We start from the raw sequence: 18,767 nt of genomic DNA on the forward strand, positions 1-18,767 counted from the left end.
ATGGAGCTTCTTCGGAGTCTTCAGACATATCAGCCAAAAATCACAGGTTGGTTCTGCTTACATGCGTTACATGGAGATTATGGAACGTTGGGTACCGCGCTGCAGCGATGTCAAGGTATCAATCTTAAAGTGCATTATAACGGCGCATATATATATATATATATATATATATATATATATATATATATATATATATATATATATATAAAACACCCATGACCCCCATTAACTAGGCTACTTAATATGCAGCACCCCTGACCTAAAATATGTTCCCGCGTGCCCAGTGGCTTGCACAGACATTTTGGGGGGCAAGTGCTCTGGGGGGAAAAAAGGGCACTTTTTTGCACATGTGGAACACCTTATTATAAAAGTCTGAGATTTATCCCTCCTCTTGTGTTCGGGTCGCCGCTGACCCGTTTTAGTTTTTAAAGGTGTAAAACAACCACTTAATTTATTACATCAAGGCTTTTTGACTTTGCCAGGAATCTCTAGTTGAACAAAATAGAAAAATAAATTTTTGTTTTCCTAAATCTGAAAATGGTCTAGCAAAAAATATAATACTTATGTGCAGTTGTTTCTGTATGCGACGGGCTACTTCACGACAAAATAATTACAGCTTGGGCTTAGAGGGCAAACAATACATTTTCACTCGATTCATGTGTTAGCTGGCTGGTGGGGCAGGGGAAGAGCTGACTGACTGCCCGATGTGTTGTCTGCGCTACGATAAGGCCGTGGCTTCCAGGACGCTATGCTGCTGCAACCTCACATTGAATGCACTGCATGCTTGTTCACGTGACAGAGCAAGAGAGACAGAGGTCCGGTGTGTGTGCGGAGGGGGCACACATCGGGACATTATTTTCACACACGCTTTTAATGCCGCGGCTTTTCTAAAAGATCATGTCGACATTGGCCTCAGTAAACTGTAAAAAAAAAAAAAATTCAAAAGGGCACTTTTTTGGACAGAGGGCATAGGGGCAGGTGCTTGAGCACCACCTCGTGTCTATCTGTGCATGCCACTGCGCAGATAGATCCTGGAGGGTCTGATTATTGTTGTGCAGTGAACTAACAACGGGACCGGTTCAGGAAGAAGTTTTTACCTTTTTCCGAGAGAGGAGAAGAGGCTTTTTCTGAAAAAGGAGAAGAGGCGGAGCGAGAGGGTTGGCTTTTTCCGAAAAAGGAGAAGAGGCGGAGTGGGTGGATTGTGCGCGTGAAGCCAGAGGGTTGTTTCTTTCCGGAAGAGGAGACGAGGCAGAGAGAGTGGATTGTGCGTGTGAAGCCAGAGCAGCACTGTGATGGCTGAAGAGGCGGGGAAACTGGCTGCTTACGCTGCTGTGGACAACCACATCCAGGTGAGAGAGAGATTGTGTGTGTTGTGTTAGCAACACTGCTGCTGTGCCTGAACTCTGCACTGTTTAGAATCAGAATCACTTTATTAATCCCTCGAAGGGAAATTCAAATGTACTACCAAGCTCCTAAACCAGAGAAGTAAACATGTCTAAAAATAGATCAAAATCTTCTGAAAAAATAAATTAAATAATTTGACATAAGTTCAATAACAACTAAAAGCAAAATGAAGTGATTTTATATACAATGATTCCTATATACATATATTGCACCTGAGTTAAGGATACAGTATACATTTTAAGACAGTGTGCCACAGTTGTACAGTGGCATTGTACAGCTTTTTACAGTGTAGTTTGTTTATCTTCTTCCACTCAGGTAGTGTTTCCTGTTGTAGTAAACATCCGCCTGGGCGCGTGCACCCGGACTCCACATTCCAGAGTTGATGAGTTGTCTAGTGTTCATTAGTTCTGTAACTCCGAGTTCAGCTCCAACATGATGATGAGTTTGGTCTTCAAACACCAACCTTTACGTTATTTACGCTTTCCAGAAGCAAGAATAATGTTCCACACAACTCTTAGATTCACACTTTTTTTCTTCTTAGTCATGAAATGTAACTGCACTGATCGCAGCCATGATAGCTGTTCTAGACCCCGCTAGCACTAGCAGTGCGGCTAACACTCGGTCACGCGTCGCTTCTGTCTGAAAAGATGCAGGTTTAGGAATCTTTTTCACACCTGTATTCCTGACAGCCCCGCCCTCTACAAATAGTATTGGATAAAGCAGGCAGTGGCGGGCCGCTGAGCACGAGCTACCAACCAATCCGGGACAGGGGGCGGGGCTTTGGAGAGGGATGAGGAATAATGATCCAGTCAGCAGAAAGAGGGAAAGAAGCATGTGGGACTCCCACCGTTTCTAATCATCATATCTAAATTCGTAGTCAATTAAATAAGTACTTAATTGATTTTATTAACAAAACGATCTTTTTTTTTAAAGTGCATTATTTTGTCTGAAATAATGTCAGAGAATAAAAACAATGATCAGATTGTCCAGTCTGATAAGCTGATGAGTTAGTTTATGCTGTGAAGGTGTGTAATGCTGACATGGCACAGTCCTGAATGTGAAAAGACACCATGCTGCATTAGATGATTTGCAAAGCATTGCAATATAATCTTGCAGAGAGTCGACTCTGTTACTGTTAAACAATGGCTGTTTAAGAAAAAAAAAAATACACAGTGGCTCCATGCCCTCCCATTCTTGGGTTTCATGTGACGTCACATCTGCCTCATTATTAATTATAAACTTTAGCTGGTGGTCAACCAAAGCTCAGTTGACAAAGCATCTGTACAAAGAAGGTGCATTGCTCGCATGAAAAATGGCTTATGCTTGCATTGTTTTAGGTTGTTTGAATCGATCAAACTGTGAAACTGATAAGTTTCTTCAGGGTTCCCCGTGAACTAATAAAAAAGGGTGAACAAACACAGTATTTCACAAAAAGACATCGAGAAAAGTGGCTTTCGAACCTGTCACTGAAATCGAAGGGAGTTGAGTTGAAGCATGCTCGAATTTGCAGTGATCACTTGGTGAAAGGTTTGTATAACCCTCTCAGCTATGTCCTTAGTGTTTTCCAAGTACTTTTCTTTCTACATATCGTTATTTTACAGTACTTTTTTTTTATAAAGTCATGAAGCGCTAAAGTCCCCAGCTGTTTGTTTGTTTACTCCTCACTCAGTGGCCGCCATACTGAAAACAACGCGTGTCTAGCTTTCTTTAACAGTGTATCCTAGTGGTCTTTTCAACAAGTCTTTCAGCAAGTGCGCATGATCAAAACAACCATGAATAATAGTCCATATGCATGAAGGTCACGACAAAATTCTTACCCAGCCATACAGTTACAATGCGCCTTGATCACTTCTTCTTGTTTAATTAAGATCCAGGTCTTTAAAGGAGTTTCTAATTATCTTTGTGAATGATTTACCTGAGAGATGAGAGCCGACACACGTGAGAAACAAACAGTTTGGTTGATTACACTTCAACTTGCAGCGCTTCGTTGTAAAGACGTGAACAAAAAGCTTAAAAAACTTAGACGGGAAAAAACAATACAGGATTCATTTGACAGCGACTTGATACCGAGGTCCTTTACCCAGCCACATACAAAAAAGTTGTAAGCCTCCATACTTTTCCATGCTTTCATCTGTTTTGCGGTGTAGAAGGATGTCTGCAACACCAGATAGTTCGAGATGCCGGGGAACTCGACTGAAGGGTAGTTTTTGAGATCGTATGACAAATCCTTCTTTCCCAGACTGTAGGGGTCAATTCCATTGCACATAGCGATCTTTTGAATATATCTAAAGACAGCAGTGGCTTCTAGATTACGAGCGTACTCTGATAATTTATCACTAGTTGTTTGCACTACGGCAGCTATTTTGGTTTGCTTGACCACCAGCGGCCTTACTGAAGGTGAATTCGCTAAGAAAAGTCATGTGATTGAAACCCAAGAATTCAATAGAAATGAAGCCAAAATTCCTCTGCCATGTTGTCAAATTTGGACTCCAAGTTGCAGTAGGGACGAAAGTCGCCCAGGTACACCTACGTATTTGGTAGGCCTGGCCCCTTCTCCCAGTACCAAGGTTCAGAGCGTAGCAGAAGTGGTCACTCGCTCCATTCCCAAGTATATCCACATCATCTTACAATAGAGTTGAATGTTTTAAAAACTAATATCTGAGGGAAACTTAAAGTACACATATCAGCATGGGGAAAACTCATGGTTTGGATTAGACACTGTAGATGGAAAGACTGTTCAGATGAGAAAAATGACATGGAAAATAGACTGTCATTGAAAAACAGGGGGATGGTGGAGTTACATTATACTGCCGCCAGCCAGCAGGGGCACTACATCTGTGGTGGCTTCACTTTTGAAAGACTTGATGCTGTCCAAGGTTTTTTTTTTTTACAAAAAAGTAATTGCTACAAAGATCAGATGCCCAAACACTGTTTCTAAAAAGTGGGATTGATTTTATTTTATTTAGAACGTTGATGAGAATTGTTTTATTTGTATAGCATTTCTGTATGACTGAAAAACTAAAAGGGAGCGCCAGAATGCAACACGGGCATGAGGACACATGAAGTGACCACTAAACCAATAACAAACCTGGGTTGGGTTTCCCAAAAGCCTCTTAATGCTAAGAGCTGCTTAACTAGGAGAGAGGGAGCGTGAGTGTTCATTGTGCTGCTCACGCTACTATTTCACGATTATCTTTGTGCTGCAATGCTTTTGGGAATCTCAGGCCTGAGTGATTGTATGAGCGAGGGAGCTTCTCTGACTTAAGAATGTTAAAGACCAACAATTACACACATTCAAGGAACACATTTCCATTTGTGTGTATGTACCATCGGCCTACTCGGTTTTTAGCCATGTTGAATTTCATTCGTTTGGTCTGCGGTGGGCATCGCTTATCTGCGCGATCTTCACGAGACTTGTGCGAGACTTGGAAACGTGAAGTGTCAGCCAGGTGTCAGTGCCACCATTTTGAAAACTGTTTTCCAAATGAAATATTGCACAAAAACGAATTTAAACGATGATTACTGCCTACTGTTTTCAAACTTTCTTGATTGCTATCAAAACAAACAAAACTTTCGGCTTGATTACATCAGCATTCGAAAGAGGGCGCGCGCGTATTTTGACAACGTTGGCAGATGTTGTCACTTTGATTTCCGCTGTACGTTTTACTTCCGTCCTACGAAGTCTCGCACAGGTCTCAACGAATCTCGTTTACGGCCATTGCTTTGACATATGGACTGATCTATTACATATCATGTTTCAAACACTCTTAACTTGCTATAGCAGTGACAAAATAGCGATCAAAAATGCATTCCTATATTTAATAAAATGAGAAATAGAATTCTGATGATAAATTTGCCTTCAGTTCTTCTTTAATGTCCAGACATGTAACGGTGCTTGGTTAAATCTGTACACCTGACCGTGCTAATTACTCTTTTCAGAAGATTCTCAACAACATTAGAATTATCACTGATGATGGCCAGCGAACTTATTGCTAAGTTACACTCTATTGTCTGCTTGATAGATTATTATTGCTGTACTGCAATTTAGTCCAAAATGTTTCCTGAATGTTTGAAGTTCGCAGTACCAGTACTGGCGACTTGTCCAGGGTGTACCCCGCCTTTCGCCCGTAGTCAGCTGGGATAGGCTCCAGCTTGCCTGCGACCCTGTAGAAGGATAAAGCAGCTAGAGATAATGAGATGAGATGAGTACCAGTACCCACTCAGGCCTGTAACTGAACAAGTACAGTTTTATGAGCTTTACATACGCATGCGAGTCCATTTAGGCCCTGGTCACGCTACAGCCCGCGATGGGTTTGCAAATACTTGGCGGCGACAAGTTTTTTGTTTGGTTGGTTTTTTGTTTTGTTTTTTTTGCATCGCCACCAATCATGTGATGCTCAGTGAATATTCTCCAAGCTTCGTGAGTTGTTTTTTTTTGGTGTGTCTCCACCTCGTGAGTGGCCAAAAATATTGTGAAAAATTTCAGTGCATGCATTGAAATTTGGTGGCGGTATTTTTGTCAGCAAACTAAGCGGCGAATACTCGCAGACGGGTTTGGGAATACTTCCCGAAGCTCAGGGAAGCTTCGCCATCAAACACCTCATTTTCATCGGTAACCCATCGCAAGCTGTAGTGTGACTGTAGCTTCATCCTTTTAACATGTTACACATCGAACGTACCGTGGTGGGAAATGACATTGTTCCGACTTGCAAGTTACCACTTACAACGCAACATTATACCCAAGTCATCAATTATTCCCACTGAAGAGTTTTCATATATAATTTTTTTTTTTGTGCTAGCTGAGAGAATACGCCAGGAGAAGTTGAACATTGTGTGCGTTCCTACGTCATTCCAGGTGAGTGCATAAAAATGACTTTGAAGCAGATGTAATACTAACGTTTGTAATACCTTCAAATAATGAATTGGCTGTCTCCTCTTTGCCTCAGGCTCGGCAGCTGATTCTGCAGCATGGCCTGTCTCTCTCCGATTTAGACAGACACCCAGATGTGAGTTGATCACAACCCAGGCTTGATAGCACCAAGTTTACACAAACATGTCTCATGCACTGCAGATAAGCTGAACCTCTGTTGGGCAAAATGCATTAAAACGCTGCTACAAATCAGTGTAAATATCGACATGTATTTTTTTTAAGTTTCGAATGAAACGGATTAAGAAAGCGTGTATGTGTCCCTTAGCTGGACGTAGCGATCGATGGAGCTGATGAAGTGGATGATTCACTTACTCTTATTAAAGGAGGCGGGTAAGGAGCATGAGATCATCTGTTGGCTGCAGATATTCCTGTTAGTTATTTTGATGGATGCAAACATTCATAAAAGGTTAAAAAAAAAAGGGTAAACCTGTCAGTTAAGATGGTTCTTAAATTGTTTGAGGCTGTGAAGAACCACTTGAAAAGTACTTAAAATAAAGGTGTGTGTGTGTGTGTGTGTGTGTGTATACACAGTATATTAATATAGTCGCTAATTTTAAGAAGGGGGGAAAAATCCCAATGTTTTTGCACACAAGCTATTTTAAAAATCCATCAGCAACTCGACGTCTACACACGCGCATACGTCTTGCATATGACACCCACATTACATGAATTATTTAATCAGGTAATGAAATGGTGTAATGAAATAATTCATGATGCCAGGAGTGTAATGTAGCCTGGCTGGAAAATGAGTCATCCTTTATCTACTTCTTGAGAACCGCATTCTAGTGCTTGAAAACTTTCTGAAAGTCCTGGAATTTGCATTTTATACAACCATTTGGGTGTTCTATCTGTATCCTAAAGCTGTTTTGATACCAAAATAACTTTCTCTTCCTCCCTCGCTTTCCCAAACTTCAGAGGATGCTTGACTCAGGAGAAAATCGTAGCTGGCTGTGCCAAACACTTCGTCGTCATTGCTGACTTCAGGTAAACAAGCGACGCTTTCTCTCAGGAAATTAACGTAAACCATAAGCTACAGTATTTATTGTGCTAATCAATACAATAGATCAGTCATACAGTCAGTGTTGCTGAGTGTTGGAAGGAAACTACAGCTTAGTTTTAAACTGAATAAGCAAAAACCTTAAAGCCAAACAAAACACAAAACGTAAACTCCTTTATACTGACGGATAATATCCATACAAGACATGTTCATATTTGTTCCTGTATACTGTATATAAAGCCCCTGGGTGCTGATATCTTTAATCCATACAAAGTGGTGCTGAGCAGTGTGTGATTACTCATTTCCTGTGTGGACAGGAAGGATTCAAAGGCACTGGGGCAGCAGTGGAAGAAAGGCGTGCCGGTGGAAGTGGTTCCTATGGCGTACGTGCCCGTGTCCAGGGCCATCACCCGGCGCTTTGGTGGGGAAGCTGTGCTGAGGATGGCGGTCAGTAAAGCGGTGAGACGGTGCACAGTGATCAGAATCATGTAGTGCCTTGTGAATGAGAGAGCAGTATTTTCCTCACTGTGATCTGGTTCACAGACAAGTGCTGATTAAATCCTGGTTCATACTCTGTACTCGAGTTGAGGGGGGATGGGGGGGATGCCATCCACCCTGGAATAAAAAATGGTCAAAATCATCCCCCCTCTAAAACGGGCATCCCCCCTCCCTTCCCTTGAGCAATTTTATCAATAAATGTGGACATTACTTCTATTACCATTGGAATTAGAAATGCCATTCCACGCAGCTTTGCTGAAACTGAGCATACAATAAGCTACCGCGAGAGAGGGCACGCGCAAGCGAAGCGTTTGAGGAGGTGACATTCAGTCGGGGTTCCGTTATTTTTTTATTTCATTCGGCGTCAGTGACAGCAGCGGATTGCAGCATCATGGCCAAGCGGAGTGGACAGCAAGACCTAAGCAAGTTCGGATTTAAGATCGCAAGAAAAAACATTTCAGGAGGTAAGTCAAGAGTTACGAATATCAGTCACACTTCCTGTGAGCCCACTATCATGCTGTAAAGTTACCGATATGGAGCCTAATTTGTGGGCAGCGGATAACAACACAGCTATCATAATGAATGTTAGTTTGGAGTCTAGCCAGCTATCGATAGCTTACTCAGGTTCATGTTAGCTTTGATTTCTTGTATAAGGCCATTAATTTAATCAGCCTGGACGTTCATTTGTTATTCTTCAGGCAACAAAAAGTGTTATTCAAGACAGGAAGGCTAAAATAAACAACACTAGCAGTTTTGAAGGCTTCATTGCCTCATTAGAGAGCCGGTCACAACATGTAAGGCAGAGCAGGATTGGTGTAGGACTCGATAAAGTGTCTGCTAAAATGCAGCTTTCTTTTTCTTCGTCATAGGCTCTTCTGTCTCCTCAATGAGCCTTTTCCCCTTTCCAAAGAAACTTTCCAAAGATGCCTGCTTTTAACTCATTTTGCTAGCTTGTATCCAGTATGTATCAAAGTGCTGGTATGTATCGAAGCAAAGTATCAAAGTATCCAAGGCAGCTCCTTGGTAACCATCAACATTAAGCTGTCACGTGACCTAGATAACAGCGGGAATCAACGTTATAAGAATAAACACAATAATAACAAAAAGGAAAAAAAATGCATAATGCCTCAAACATCTTTTAGGAAGTTTAGTCTGATTTACTGTTGCTTGTTTTAGCTTATTGGTTACCTACCTACCTCTGTATTTAACTCAATGTTCCCAATGTTCAACTTTGAATAAAAATTCTATTGACTTGATATGAAAAGATTCAGTTGTTCATTTACATTGCCTGCTGAGGTTTTAATAAATTATTTACCAAACGATTTAAAAGGAGCCTACCATGACTATGAAGTTACACTTCAAATTTGTCATCTGCATTTCACCCTAATATGGAGAATGTGGTAGGTATGTCAGCCAGGAGACTGACTAAATATGACACATGACATGCACACTGTGCATGTTTTACAGTAAAATACCAGTGTATTATGTTTTTTTTTACAACAATAAAAAGGGTACACAGTGTGTACTACACACTTTATCAGCACAAAATACCGTATGTCTGGTAAATGAACAAGGTCCACAGACCTATGTTGTGTGCAAACCCTCCTAAAAGCAAACCAGTTTCCCACCGACGGACCGACCAATGGGTCGACATGCGACTAAAAATTTCACCATCCCCCCGGTTTGATTTTACAACTCGACCACTGTTCATACTTACCATGTGATGTGTGTTCACACTCGCCTTCGTACCTAATGTAGTGTAAGATTTTAAAAAAATATATATCCATACGTCAGACCCGAAACATGCCTGTCCAGCTTCGAGTAATTGAAAGATTTCCTGCCAGCTGTTCTGGGACACGTACAGTGGTGTTTGTTTGAAATTTTGTGAACTCTTGAATTTTCTCTGTTTCTGCATGAATCTGACTCTCAGATTTTCTCACAATTCCTCAAAGTAGATGTAGAAAACCCACATAAACAAATGAGACAAGTCTATTATACTTGGTCATTTATTTATTGAGGAAAATGATCCAAAATCACATCAGTGAGTGCAAAAGTATGTGAACCTTTGCTTTCAGTATCTGGCATGACCCAAACCCTTGTGCAATAATAACTTAATTGTCAGAGGTGGAATGTAGAATATCAACTTTATTGTCTAGATTGAAGAACGACCCAAAAAGCAAGTTCAGTTTTCCTGGTGTCTAATTTGCACCCTAAAATTGAATAAAACAGTTAAAATTTACTGGTTTGCGCAAGTTCCGAAGGTTTGTTTACATCTCACTTATGCGCACTATCACCGCCAGGGGACCGTCGTCGTGACATCATTCAAGCCAAACAGACCGGGAGCAGCTCTGTGTTTACTTGCGAACCGAGTGCACGTGTACGGACTTTGGCTGTGAGAGGTTGTGTAAAATGTCTGAAAGCGATAGTGATTTTGAAGTAGGAAGTCTCCAAACTGAATATCGAGAGGTGAAACCATAGATGTATGAACCTATGGCCGTTGCGAAGCAATCGGTGAACGTGGCTCACTGGTTTGACCGTGCGGCCTCGGAATCGGACAGCGACTCGGCCGACTCTGATCGCGGTGACCCCAGACCTCAACAAGACTCGCGCCCAAACAATTTATCCTGGTAGTTATGATAAATTCCTACTTTTGTCGTAATACTAAATAAGAGCCCTTTTGAAGAATAATTAAACCTCCCTCCCTAGTGGATATAGGTAACGATTACTGGACAGTGCGCCGGTAGGCCACATTAGCCTGCCATCCGTGGCATTATACTATTTATAGCCTTCTCTAAGCGAGGAAATATCCCTTTGTCTCATTTCCACAATGATTGTACAGGATCCCTCAGGATTCCTGATTTGTCCATTGCAAGCAAAAGTAAAAATGTTTACCTCCAATCTTTTCCTTTTTGCTTGAGCGTTGCTGCTCTGTTTCTTCTTTGACTGTTTTGATTTTGGTTTCACATACACAATCCACTCTCTCCGCCTCGTCTCCTCTTCCGGAAAAAGGTAAAAACTTCTTCCTGAACTGGTCCCGTTGTTACAGTTCACTGTACAGCAATAAGGCATGGGTTTTTTCTTTGGAAATTCCTGAACGCACGTCTGCATTCAAGCCGAACGTCAATGCAAGTAAACGGAAGTGGACTCAACTCAAGCGGTTTGTTTGTCCTGAATGACATCACGAAAATAGCCGAACAGAAATTTGCCGCGATCCGCACTAACTTATTTTAATTATTACTTATTAACAATACTTCTTGGGACCAGAAGAAAATTACAGAGGGTTTTTTAACAGATAAAGTTTCAAATGTGCATAAATTGAAAACCGTTGCCTATGAGCTTTAATGTTCTGAGTAACTGTTGATCAGTGCTGCACATCATCTCATCTCATCTCATTATCTCTAGCCGCTTTATTCTTCTACAGGGTCGCAGGCAAGCTGGAGCCTATCCCAGCTGACTACGGGCGAAAGGCGGGGTACACCCTGGACAAGTCGCCAGATCATCACAGGGCTGTGCTGCACATCAACTTGGAGGAATTTCAGCCCAGTCCTCTGCACAGAAACGGCTTCAGCTCTGGGATGCTGGTGGGATGCTTCCTCACATGAACTGCTCACACACTTCTATTGGATTAAAGGGGAACTGAAGTCATTTTTAAACTTGCTTTATTTCTTAACGTGTTATTCAATTACGTTTTCGGTTTTATTAACCTTATATCGTGACTCGTATTGGCATATTATATTACACTTATCGACCTTTTTGGTTTTTAGCCGTGTTGAATGTACTTTGTATGGTTCACGGCAGGCGTCACTTATCTGCGTGATCTTCACGAGACTTGTGCGAGACTTCAAACGTGACGTGTCGGTGCTGACATTTTGAAAACTGTTTACACGGCGGCCAGATCGCCATATCATTCCAATTTAGATTAATTTTGAGATTTGTAGCTTCATCAGTGAGGGAGTGTCAGTCCTGCGCACTGTGGCGCGTGCACCTGAAAGCGCGTCTCGGGCTGCGCGTGTGCCGTGAACAAGGCGCAGCTGAGCTCAATTAAGGAACTAGTATGTGTTTGCCGATTTAAGGACTGTGCTGATGCATTTGCATCGCAAAGTATTACGAGACGCATTACCGAGCCTTTTTACCCGTTGTCTTGATTTCCTGTTTCACGATCCTTGTGCCTGTTTCTCGTTCTTGTCCTCGCTTAGCCTTTGATGTGCTGTTTGCGCCTCGACCGACCCTTTTGCCTGTATTTTTGGTCTCGCCTGCCATTTTGGATTGTTTGCCTGTGTATACAGAGACTCCAACTCTCCCGCTTAAGATCAGGACTTTGGCTTGGCCCTTCCAAAACTTTAATTTTCTTTTAACCATTTTTTGGTAGAAATAATTTGTACATGTAGGGTTGATGTCTTGCAGCATGACCCACTTCCTCTTGAGATTCAGTTCACACACAGGTTTCTTGATATTTGCTGGAATAATTAATGGTTCTAACAATGATGGCAAGCTGTCCTGACCCAGACTCCTTAACATTAGCATTAGCCAAAGTAAGAACCCTTTAGTTGCTTAGAAGTTACCCTGGGTTCCTTTGACCTCGCTGACTATCACATGCTTTGCTCTTGGGGTGATCTTTGGTTGACCACTCCTGGGGAGGGTAATGGTGGTCTTCTGCCCAGGTCAGACGGCAGGCTGCAACTAGTTTTCAACTGCTTGCGTCTACCTGTAATAATAAAATCGCAGGTAGATGCAAGACTGGTCTTGCGTCGACACACGACGACTCAGATAATGGCAGTGTTGCAGAGGGTCTTTAGTAGAGGCAGGTTGATGCAAGTGGATCACAATCTGTTCTCATTTCAGCTGCGATTCGCTTCTAATTGGTGCAAATGGCAAGTTGACACATGTAGAGGCAGGCGGTCGTGCAATGCTTGAGCTACCAATTGCAGGTTGAAGCAAGTAGTGGCAGCTAGATGCAGCCTGACGCAGGGGAAGACAAGTCTTTAGAGATGGCTGCGATGCATCACAGGTCGACGCAGGCTGCTCCTTCAAATAGTTTACAACAACCTGCGAGCAGTCTTACGGCCCCTCTCTTTTTATCAGTTTTTAACATTTTATTATTATTTTTTAATATAAAATGGCTTCTGTGCGCGATGTCTGCTTCCGACTGGTTAATTTCAGCTTAAAAACTCTGTCTTGCAATACATCTGACCACGATGAAGGATTTGACGCAAAACGCCTGCGTCCACCTGCGATCAGTCGCCACCCAACTGATGTTAAAAATGTCATAATTCCTTCCAACTGTCTGACTACGAGCTGGTGAAAGCTAAACTCTGGAGATTTTCTAACCTTTTCCAGCCTGAAGAGTATCACCCCCCCCCCAAATTGATTGAAAACACCTGACTCTAATTTCACCTTCAAATTAACTGCTAATTCTAATTCTAGAAGTTCACATACTTTTCCCACTCACTGATTTTTTTTCCTCAATAAATAAATGAGATAGTAGAATAACTATGCTCAGAAAAATGTCATAAAAGGCCGTTATTTCACTGGATTAGAGTGGGGGGGGGGGGGGTTGTTTTGTTTTTTTTAAGTCACACCAGCGTGTATTATCTTGCACCTTCAGGGTGTAAGAACACTTCACAACCTGAAGAAGGAGCAAACCGATACATGTTGGCGTGATTTTTAAATATATGACTCTAGCCCAGTGAAATAAAGGCCTTTTTATTTTTCCAAGTCTACCTCCAGTGCCTGGACTTGAAATTTTTTTTTTAATGACATTTTTCTGATCGTAATTCCTCCACTATCTTTGATTTATTTCTTTCTGGGATTATTTCTTACACTGGTGGTTTGAGGGATGCTACTGGCGTTCCTGTTAGTTCTCTCTCGTAAATAAATGACCATGTCCCTTTTTTTCCTTTCCCCTCCAATTTGTTTAATTGGGTTCTCTTTCAGAACTTGTGTGAAACTCTGATATTTGAGGTCATATTTATGCAGAAATTGTAGATCATTTTAAAGGGTTCACAAACTTTCAAGCACCACTATATTGTGTATCAAAATGCATGCCACTTGGTTTGATGTTTCCTAATGCAGAGAAATCAGTACATTTTGTAAGAAGTGTCAAGTCTTTTTGGTGTGTGTGTGTGGTAAAAGAACAGCAGTGCACCCATCACTAATGTTAAGAAAATAAAACGTACAATTATTTAATTTGGAAGCATGTTTCATCTGCCCTTTATCCAATTATGGCCATGGATTCTGACCAAAAACTGAAGAATAGTGTTGAATAAATTGTTTGCAGGTAAGAGCTGCATCCCCCAATTCACTGTGCACCACAAGTGTGATAAGTGCCATTCTCTCTATGCACTGTCACTGCTTTAGGGCCCTGTAGTGACCGATAACAGCAACTTCATCCTCGACTGGAAGTTTGAACGTGCTCAGAACTGGAAAGAAGTCAACACTGCCATCAAAATGATCCCAGGTCAGTTCAGCAGTACCTCTCTGTTTGAACCCACTGTGTACTGGGTGCTTCTTAATACCTCTAACTAAAGGACCTCCTTGATTCTCTGTTCTTCAGTGGTTACGTGTTGTGTCTGAAAAATATGTCCATCATGATAGGACTTAGAACTGCACAAAGTTTTTTCAATTAAAAAAAAAAAAGAGCAGAGGACACTTTTTTGCAGTAAGGATAACATTGATATTAGATAGGAAGGCTGAAAAAAACATCCATCAGTAACTTGCTGTCACCTATCGGAACACCATTATGGTTGTACTGTCTGGCATGGAATCTCCTCATAGGCATAAAATGCTATTACACACACAAGCCAGCTTTTCAAGCCAGCTCTTTGGTTCAAACCTAGGTACAATGTATGTAGTGTATCCAGTAGTAGTAATAACAATATTGGCTGGCTTTGAGTGCTCTATCAGATGTATTCCATTCAGCTAGCATGATCTTCAGCGAGTCGAAGACAAGTTCTGTATCATGCTAGTTGAATGGACTATATCTGATAGACCATGAGAAAAAGCCAGCCAATATTATTATACATACACACACACACTCTTCATATCCGCATTCTTGAAGGCCAACGCTGTAGCTTTCATCAGTAGCACAAGCTAACAACCAAGAAACTAAGGCTTCTGTCCCAAGACGACTCTTCCATGCACACTCGCCACAGTATTTTTCACTCCGACTTAAGTCTTCATTTCCCCTGTGTAATTTACTTCGACGCGACCTGGCAGCCAAAATTCTCTCAATCTTCCACTTTTAACGAAGCAAACCTCGTGGCTGTGTTTTGTTTACAAACTGTCCCAGTCGCTCACTAGTGCAGAAGTTTTACATGTCCGATGTCTCTTTTCCAGTTTTTTGATGTCCGTTGGTATGTTTCTCCCTTGTAAATATGCATGAAGAATATATAATGAAATTTTGGTAGCCTTTCAGGTGTTCAGCGCATCTTTTAGTTTCAGTTTATTTATTTAGTGCTTAAACCTAGCACTGGAATAGCCTCATCTTCTCTCGTTCTCAGCTGACAAAGAAATGATTGTGTGCGTGTGCAGCAGAAAATTTTTTTGTCATTGGATCTTCGCGTGGGCTCTGACGTATAACGTCATGTTGTCTTGACAACATGCATTATTATAACAATATTGCATGCTCATTCTCCATTGGGGAGAGTGGTGTAATACATGGAGGATAAGCGATATGTTAACAATGTTGCATGCCATCAATAAACCCACTAGAAGGGAATAGAATACATGTTTTTATTCCATGAAAAAAGTGGCCCCTATGTATAATGTTTTATATAGCGCCTTTTGCAGACCTAAGGTCGCGTTACAGGAGAAAAGAAACTGCTAAACGGAGGAGGAAGAGAAGTATTCATGGAAAAAGTCTTTAAATCTGATTTGTAGGTTGAGAAAGACCAACAGCCAGAGAGTGAGAGAATTCCAGAGTTTGGAGGCCCTGGCACTGAAGGACCTCCCTCCCCAGTGTGGATAGTCTGGTGCATGGGATTGTAAGTTAGTTACAGGAAGAGGACATGAGAAAATGAGCGGGAGAGTAGGTGGTCAGGAGTTCATGGAGGTCGAGGGGAGCCAGGTTATGCTGAGCTTTAAAGGTGAGAAGCAGTATTCTGAATTTTGTCCAGGACAGGACCAGTAGGCAGTGTTGCTGAGAGAGGCTGGGGGGTGATGTGGGCTGTGTTTTTGTGTGAGTGAGAACTTGGTAATTTGTACTGATTGGATAATGGATGCTTAGTGTATATACTGTACTTAGTTTCTCTTCCAAAGACATTTAAAAAAAAAATTACCATTGAGAGATTGGTTCATCCCATTAACATTTATTACACCATGCTATTGTTATGGAATGTGACCGTGAAGCCAGTTTACATAAACAAAAAGTCCCAACAGTCACCAAATATCAGAGCTATCATACTTTGTAAGTCAATGTTTTTTTATAATCAAGAGCACTTGCACAGACTAAGTTTATACTCTGTCATAATGTGAGGGTCACACTGTGCAGGATCGTTAAGAATATCCTCAAATCCAGTGGATTCATCAGCACCTAGAGACTGGGACACAGCACAGTTCTGTGCATCCCCCCCCCCCCCCCCCCCCCCCCCCCCCGTTTTTGTGGTCCTTCTCAGATAGCAACATAAATTCAAACTTCCAACATCAGTACTGTTCAGGGTTCTACAAAAAACAAACCAAAAAAACCCTCCACTTCAGGCCATTTATTAGCAGCCTAGCCCATTTCTACCATCTGCACATTTTGTTTGTTGCATCATCAAATGGAGGAACTAAATTGCAAGCAAAGGAAACCAGAGTGCAGTTAGTGGGTGCTTCTTCTCTCTGTTTGAATTGCAGACAGATCCAGTGACTTGTTTTATCTCCCTGTAGGTGTTGTGGAGACCGGACTGTTTGTGGGAATGGCTGAGAGAGTTTACTTTGGGATGGAGGATGGAAGTGTGAAGGTCAGAGATGCTCCAATGAACTAAAGGAACTTGAAGAAACAAAACTCTATTCTTTTCTGTCCTTGACACATCAAGTGCCAGTGCAACACACAAGCGTGCGTGTACATGCATGTGCGCACGCACACAAACAAAAAGCAGTACACCACTAGAACATTCCCTATAATCTTAAAACTATATTAAATTTTCACTTTCTTAAATAACTGATGGAAAATATTGAACTTTTCATGATATTCTAATTGTTTTGAGATGCACTTGTGTCTCTTCATGAGTTGACCATATGCAAAACCTTGAACAGGCAGAGTGTCCATAACACGAGGAAGCCACTGTTCTCAAAAAAAAAAAAAACATTGCTGCATGCCTGAAGGTTCCCAAAGAGCACACTTGTGCTCCACAGTGCTACTGAGAAAATATTTTGTGGACTGATGACATGAAGGTTGAATTGTTGCAGTCAAGACCACTGAAACTGAGACCAAGTCAAGACCCAAAGCAGGGTGAGACTGAGTCAAGACCAGGACCAGACCAGTAGATATGAAGGGGTGGGGGTGAAGGCCATTAACAGTAACGAAAATTCTGAATTTGCAAGGAGTCATGTTATTGGTTGCATTTGAAGCAGGGAGTTTTACACCCAATCACAGTAGTGATGTTAACAAATAAATTGGACAATACACAGGCAATGTAGTGAAATCCCTACAGTTGTGGTCTTGACCAGCTTTGAAATAAACTCCTGAGTTTGAGACGAAGACAAGACTGAGTAAAATTGTGGTCAATGATTGAGACATTCAAAAAGTGGTCTTGAGATCAAGACTGGTCTCAAGTACTACAACACTACTATGTATTGTATAAAAGTGGCACATAGAAAACAATCATCCCTGTAGTGGAGAGAGCATCATGACTTGGGGCTGCTTTGCTGCCTCAGGGCCTGGACAGCTTGCCATTATTTAGGGGGGAAAATCAATTCCCAAGTTTATTAAGGTATCCGACAAGATAATGCTAAGGTAGCTGTAGAAACTGGGTGATGCAGCAGGACAATGACCCTAAACATTCAAGTAAATGTACGAGAGAATTTTTTAAAAATTGTTTTTTTTAATTCTTTTTTTCTTATTATTTTAAAAAAAGGAAAATTCACCTCTTGGGGCAGCCCAATCAGAGCTCAGACGTTTAACCCTATAGAGTTGTTCATACCAAACATCCTAAGAATAAAGCTGAGCTGACTCAGTTCTGTAAGGAGGAATGGTCCAAAATTTCTCCTGAATGTTGTGCATGTGTGATCCACAACTACTGGAAGTGCTTGTTTGAGGTTATTGCTGCCTTTCACTTACTATCACTTACTTTTTCCACCAACCCTGTGAATGTTTATTGGTTGTGTTCAGTAAAGACATGATGGATTATAATTGTGTTTATTTTATTGTGACTTCGATGAAGATCAGACCGTATTTTAAGATAAATTTATGTATAAATGCAGGTAATCCCAAAGGGTTCACTTACTTTTTCCTTGCCACTGTACATGAGCGTCTTAATGAGCTCATGTATATAAATTTATCTTTTGCTGGCAGTTTGTTTGCAAGCACATATTGTCATACATATTGTGTATCATAGAAATGTCTTTTTAAGAACTGTGTGGGGTTTTTTTCCCTTTTTTTTTCTTCTTCCGCATCACCTGCTCTTACTGGACACGTGCCATAGGCCTGGATGATGTGATGCATCAGTATTGTGATAATGATTTCTCAAAAGTAGATCATTTGACATTTGAGTTATTTATTTATTATTTATAGGTTTTTTTTTAATTTTAATAAAAAAAAAAACTATAAACTGATGGTGGCTCATTTGATAATTTTGTATTTTAAATAGTGAAGTGATTTTTTTTTTTTAAACTGACCATATATTTAAACATGTTTTGTGTATTTGTAACATTGAATAAAGTATTGAATAGCTTTTAAAAAAGCCAGCACTGCTGTATTGCTGTTAAATTGTTAGCAAACCTGTACATCATGGAATGTAT

At 41.1% G+C, this 18,767-nt stretch overlaps 1 protein-coding gene across 1 annotated transcript; it reads left to right on the forward strand.

Moving 5' to 3' along the window:
- LOC132888857 (ribose-5-phosphate isomerase-like) lies at window positions 1–16,792 on the forward strand. Its single transcript, XM_060924952.1, has 9 exons — window positions 1–115; window positions 1,305–1,349; window positions 6,204–6,259; window positions 6,351–6,410; window positions 6,600–6,664; window positions 7,250–7,318; window positions 7,649–7,790; window positions 14,187–14,286; window positions 16,695–16,792. The coding sequence occupies exons 1-9, from the start codon at window positions 1–3 to the stop codon at window positions 16,790–16,792; spliced, it is 750 nt and encodes a 249-aa protein (XP_060780935.1).
- The last annotated feature ends 1,975 nt before the right edge of the window (window positions 16,793–18,767 follow it).

This window comes from Neoarius graeffei, chromosome 7 (genome assembly GCF_027579695.1).
Source record: "Neoarius graeffei isolate fNeoGra1 chromosome 7, fNeoGra1.pri, whole genome shotgun sequence".
In the NCBI taxonomy this organism is placed as follows: Eukaryota; Metazoa; Chordata; class Actinopteri; order Siluriformes; family Ariidae; genus Neoarius; species Neoarius graeffei.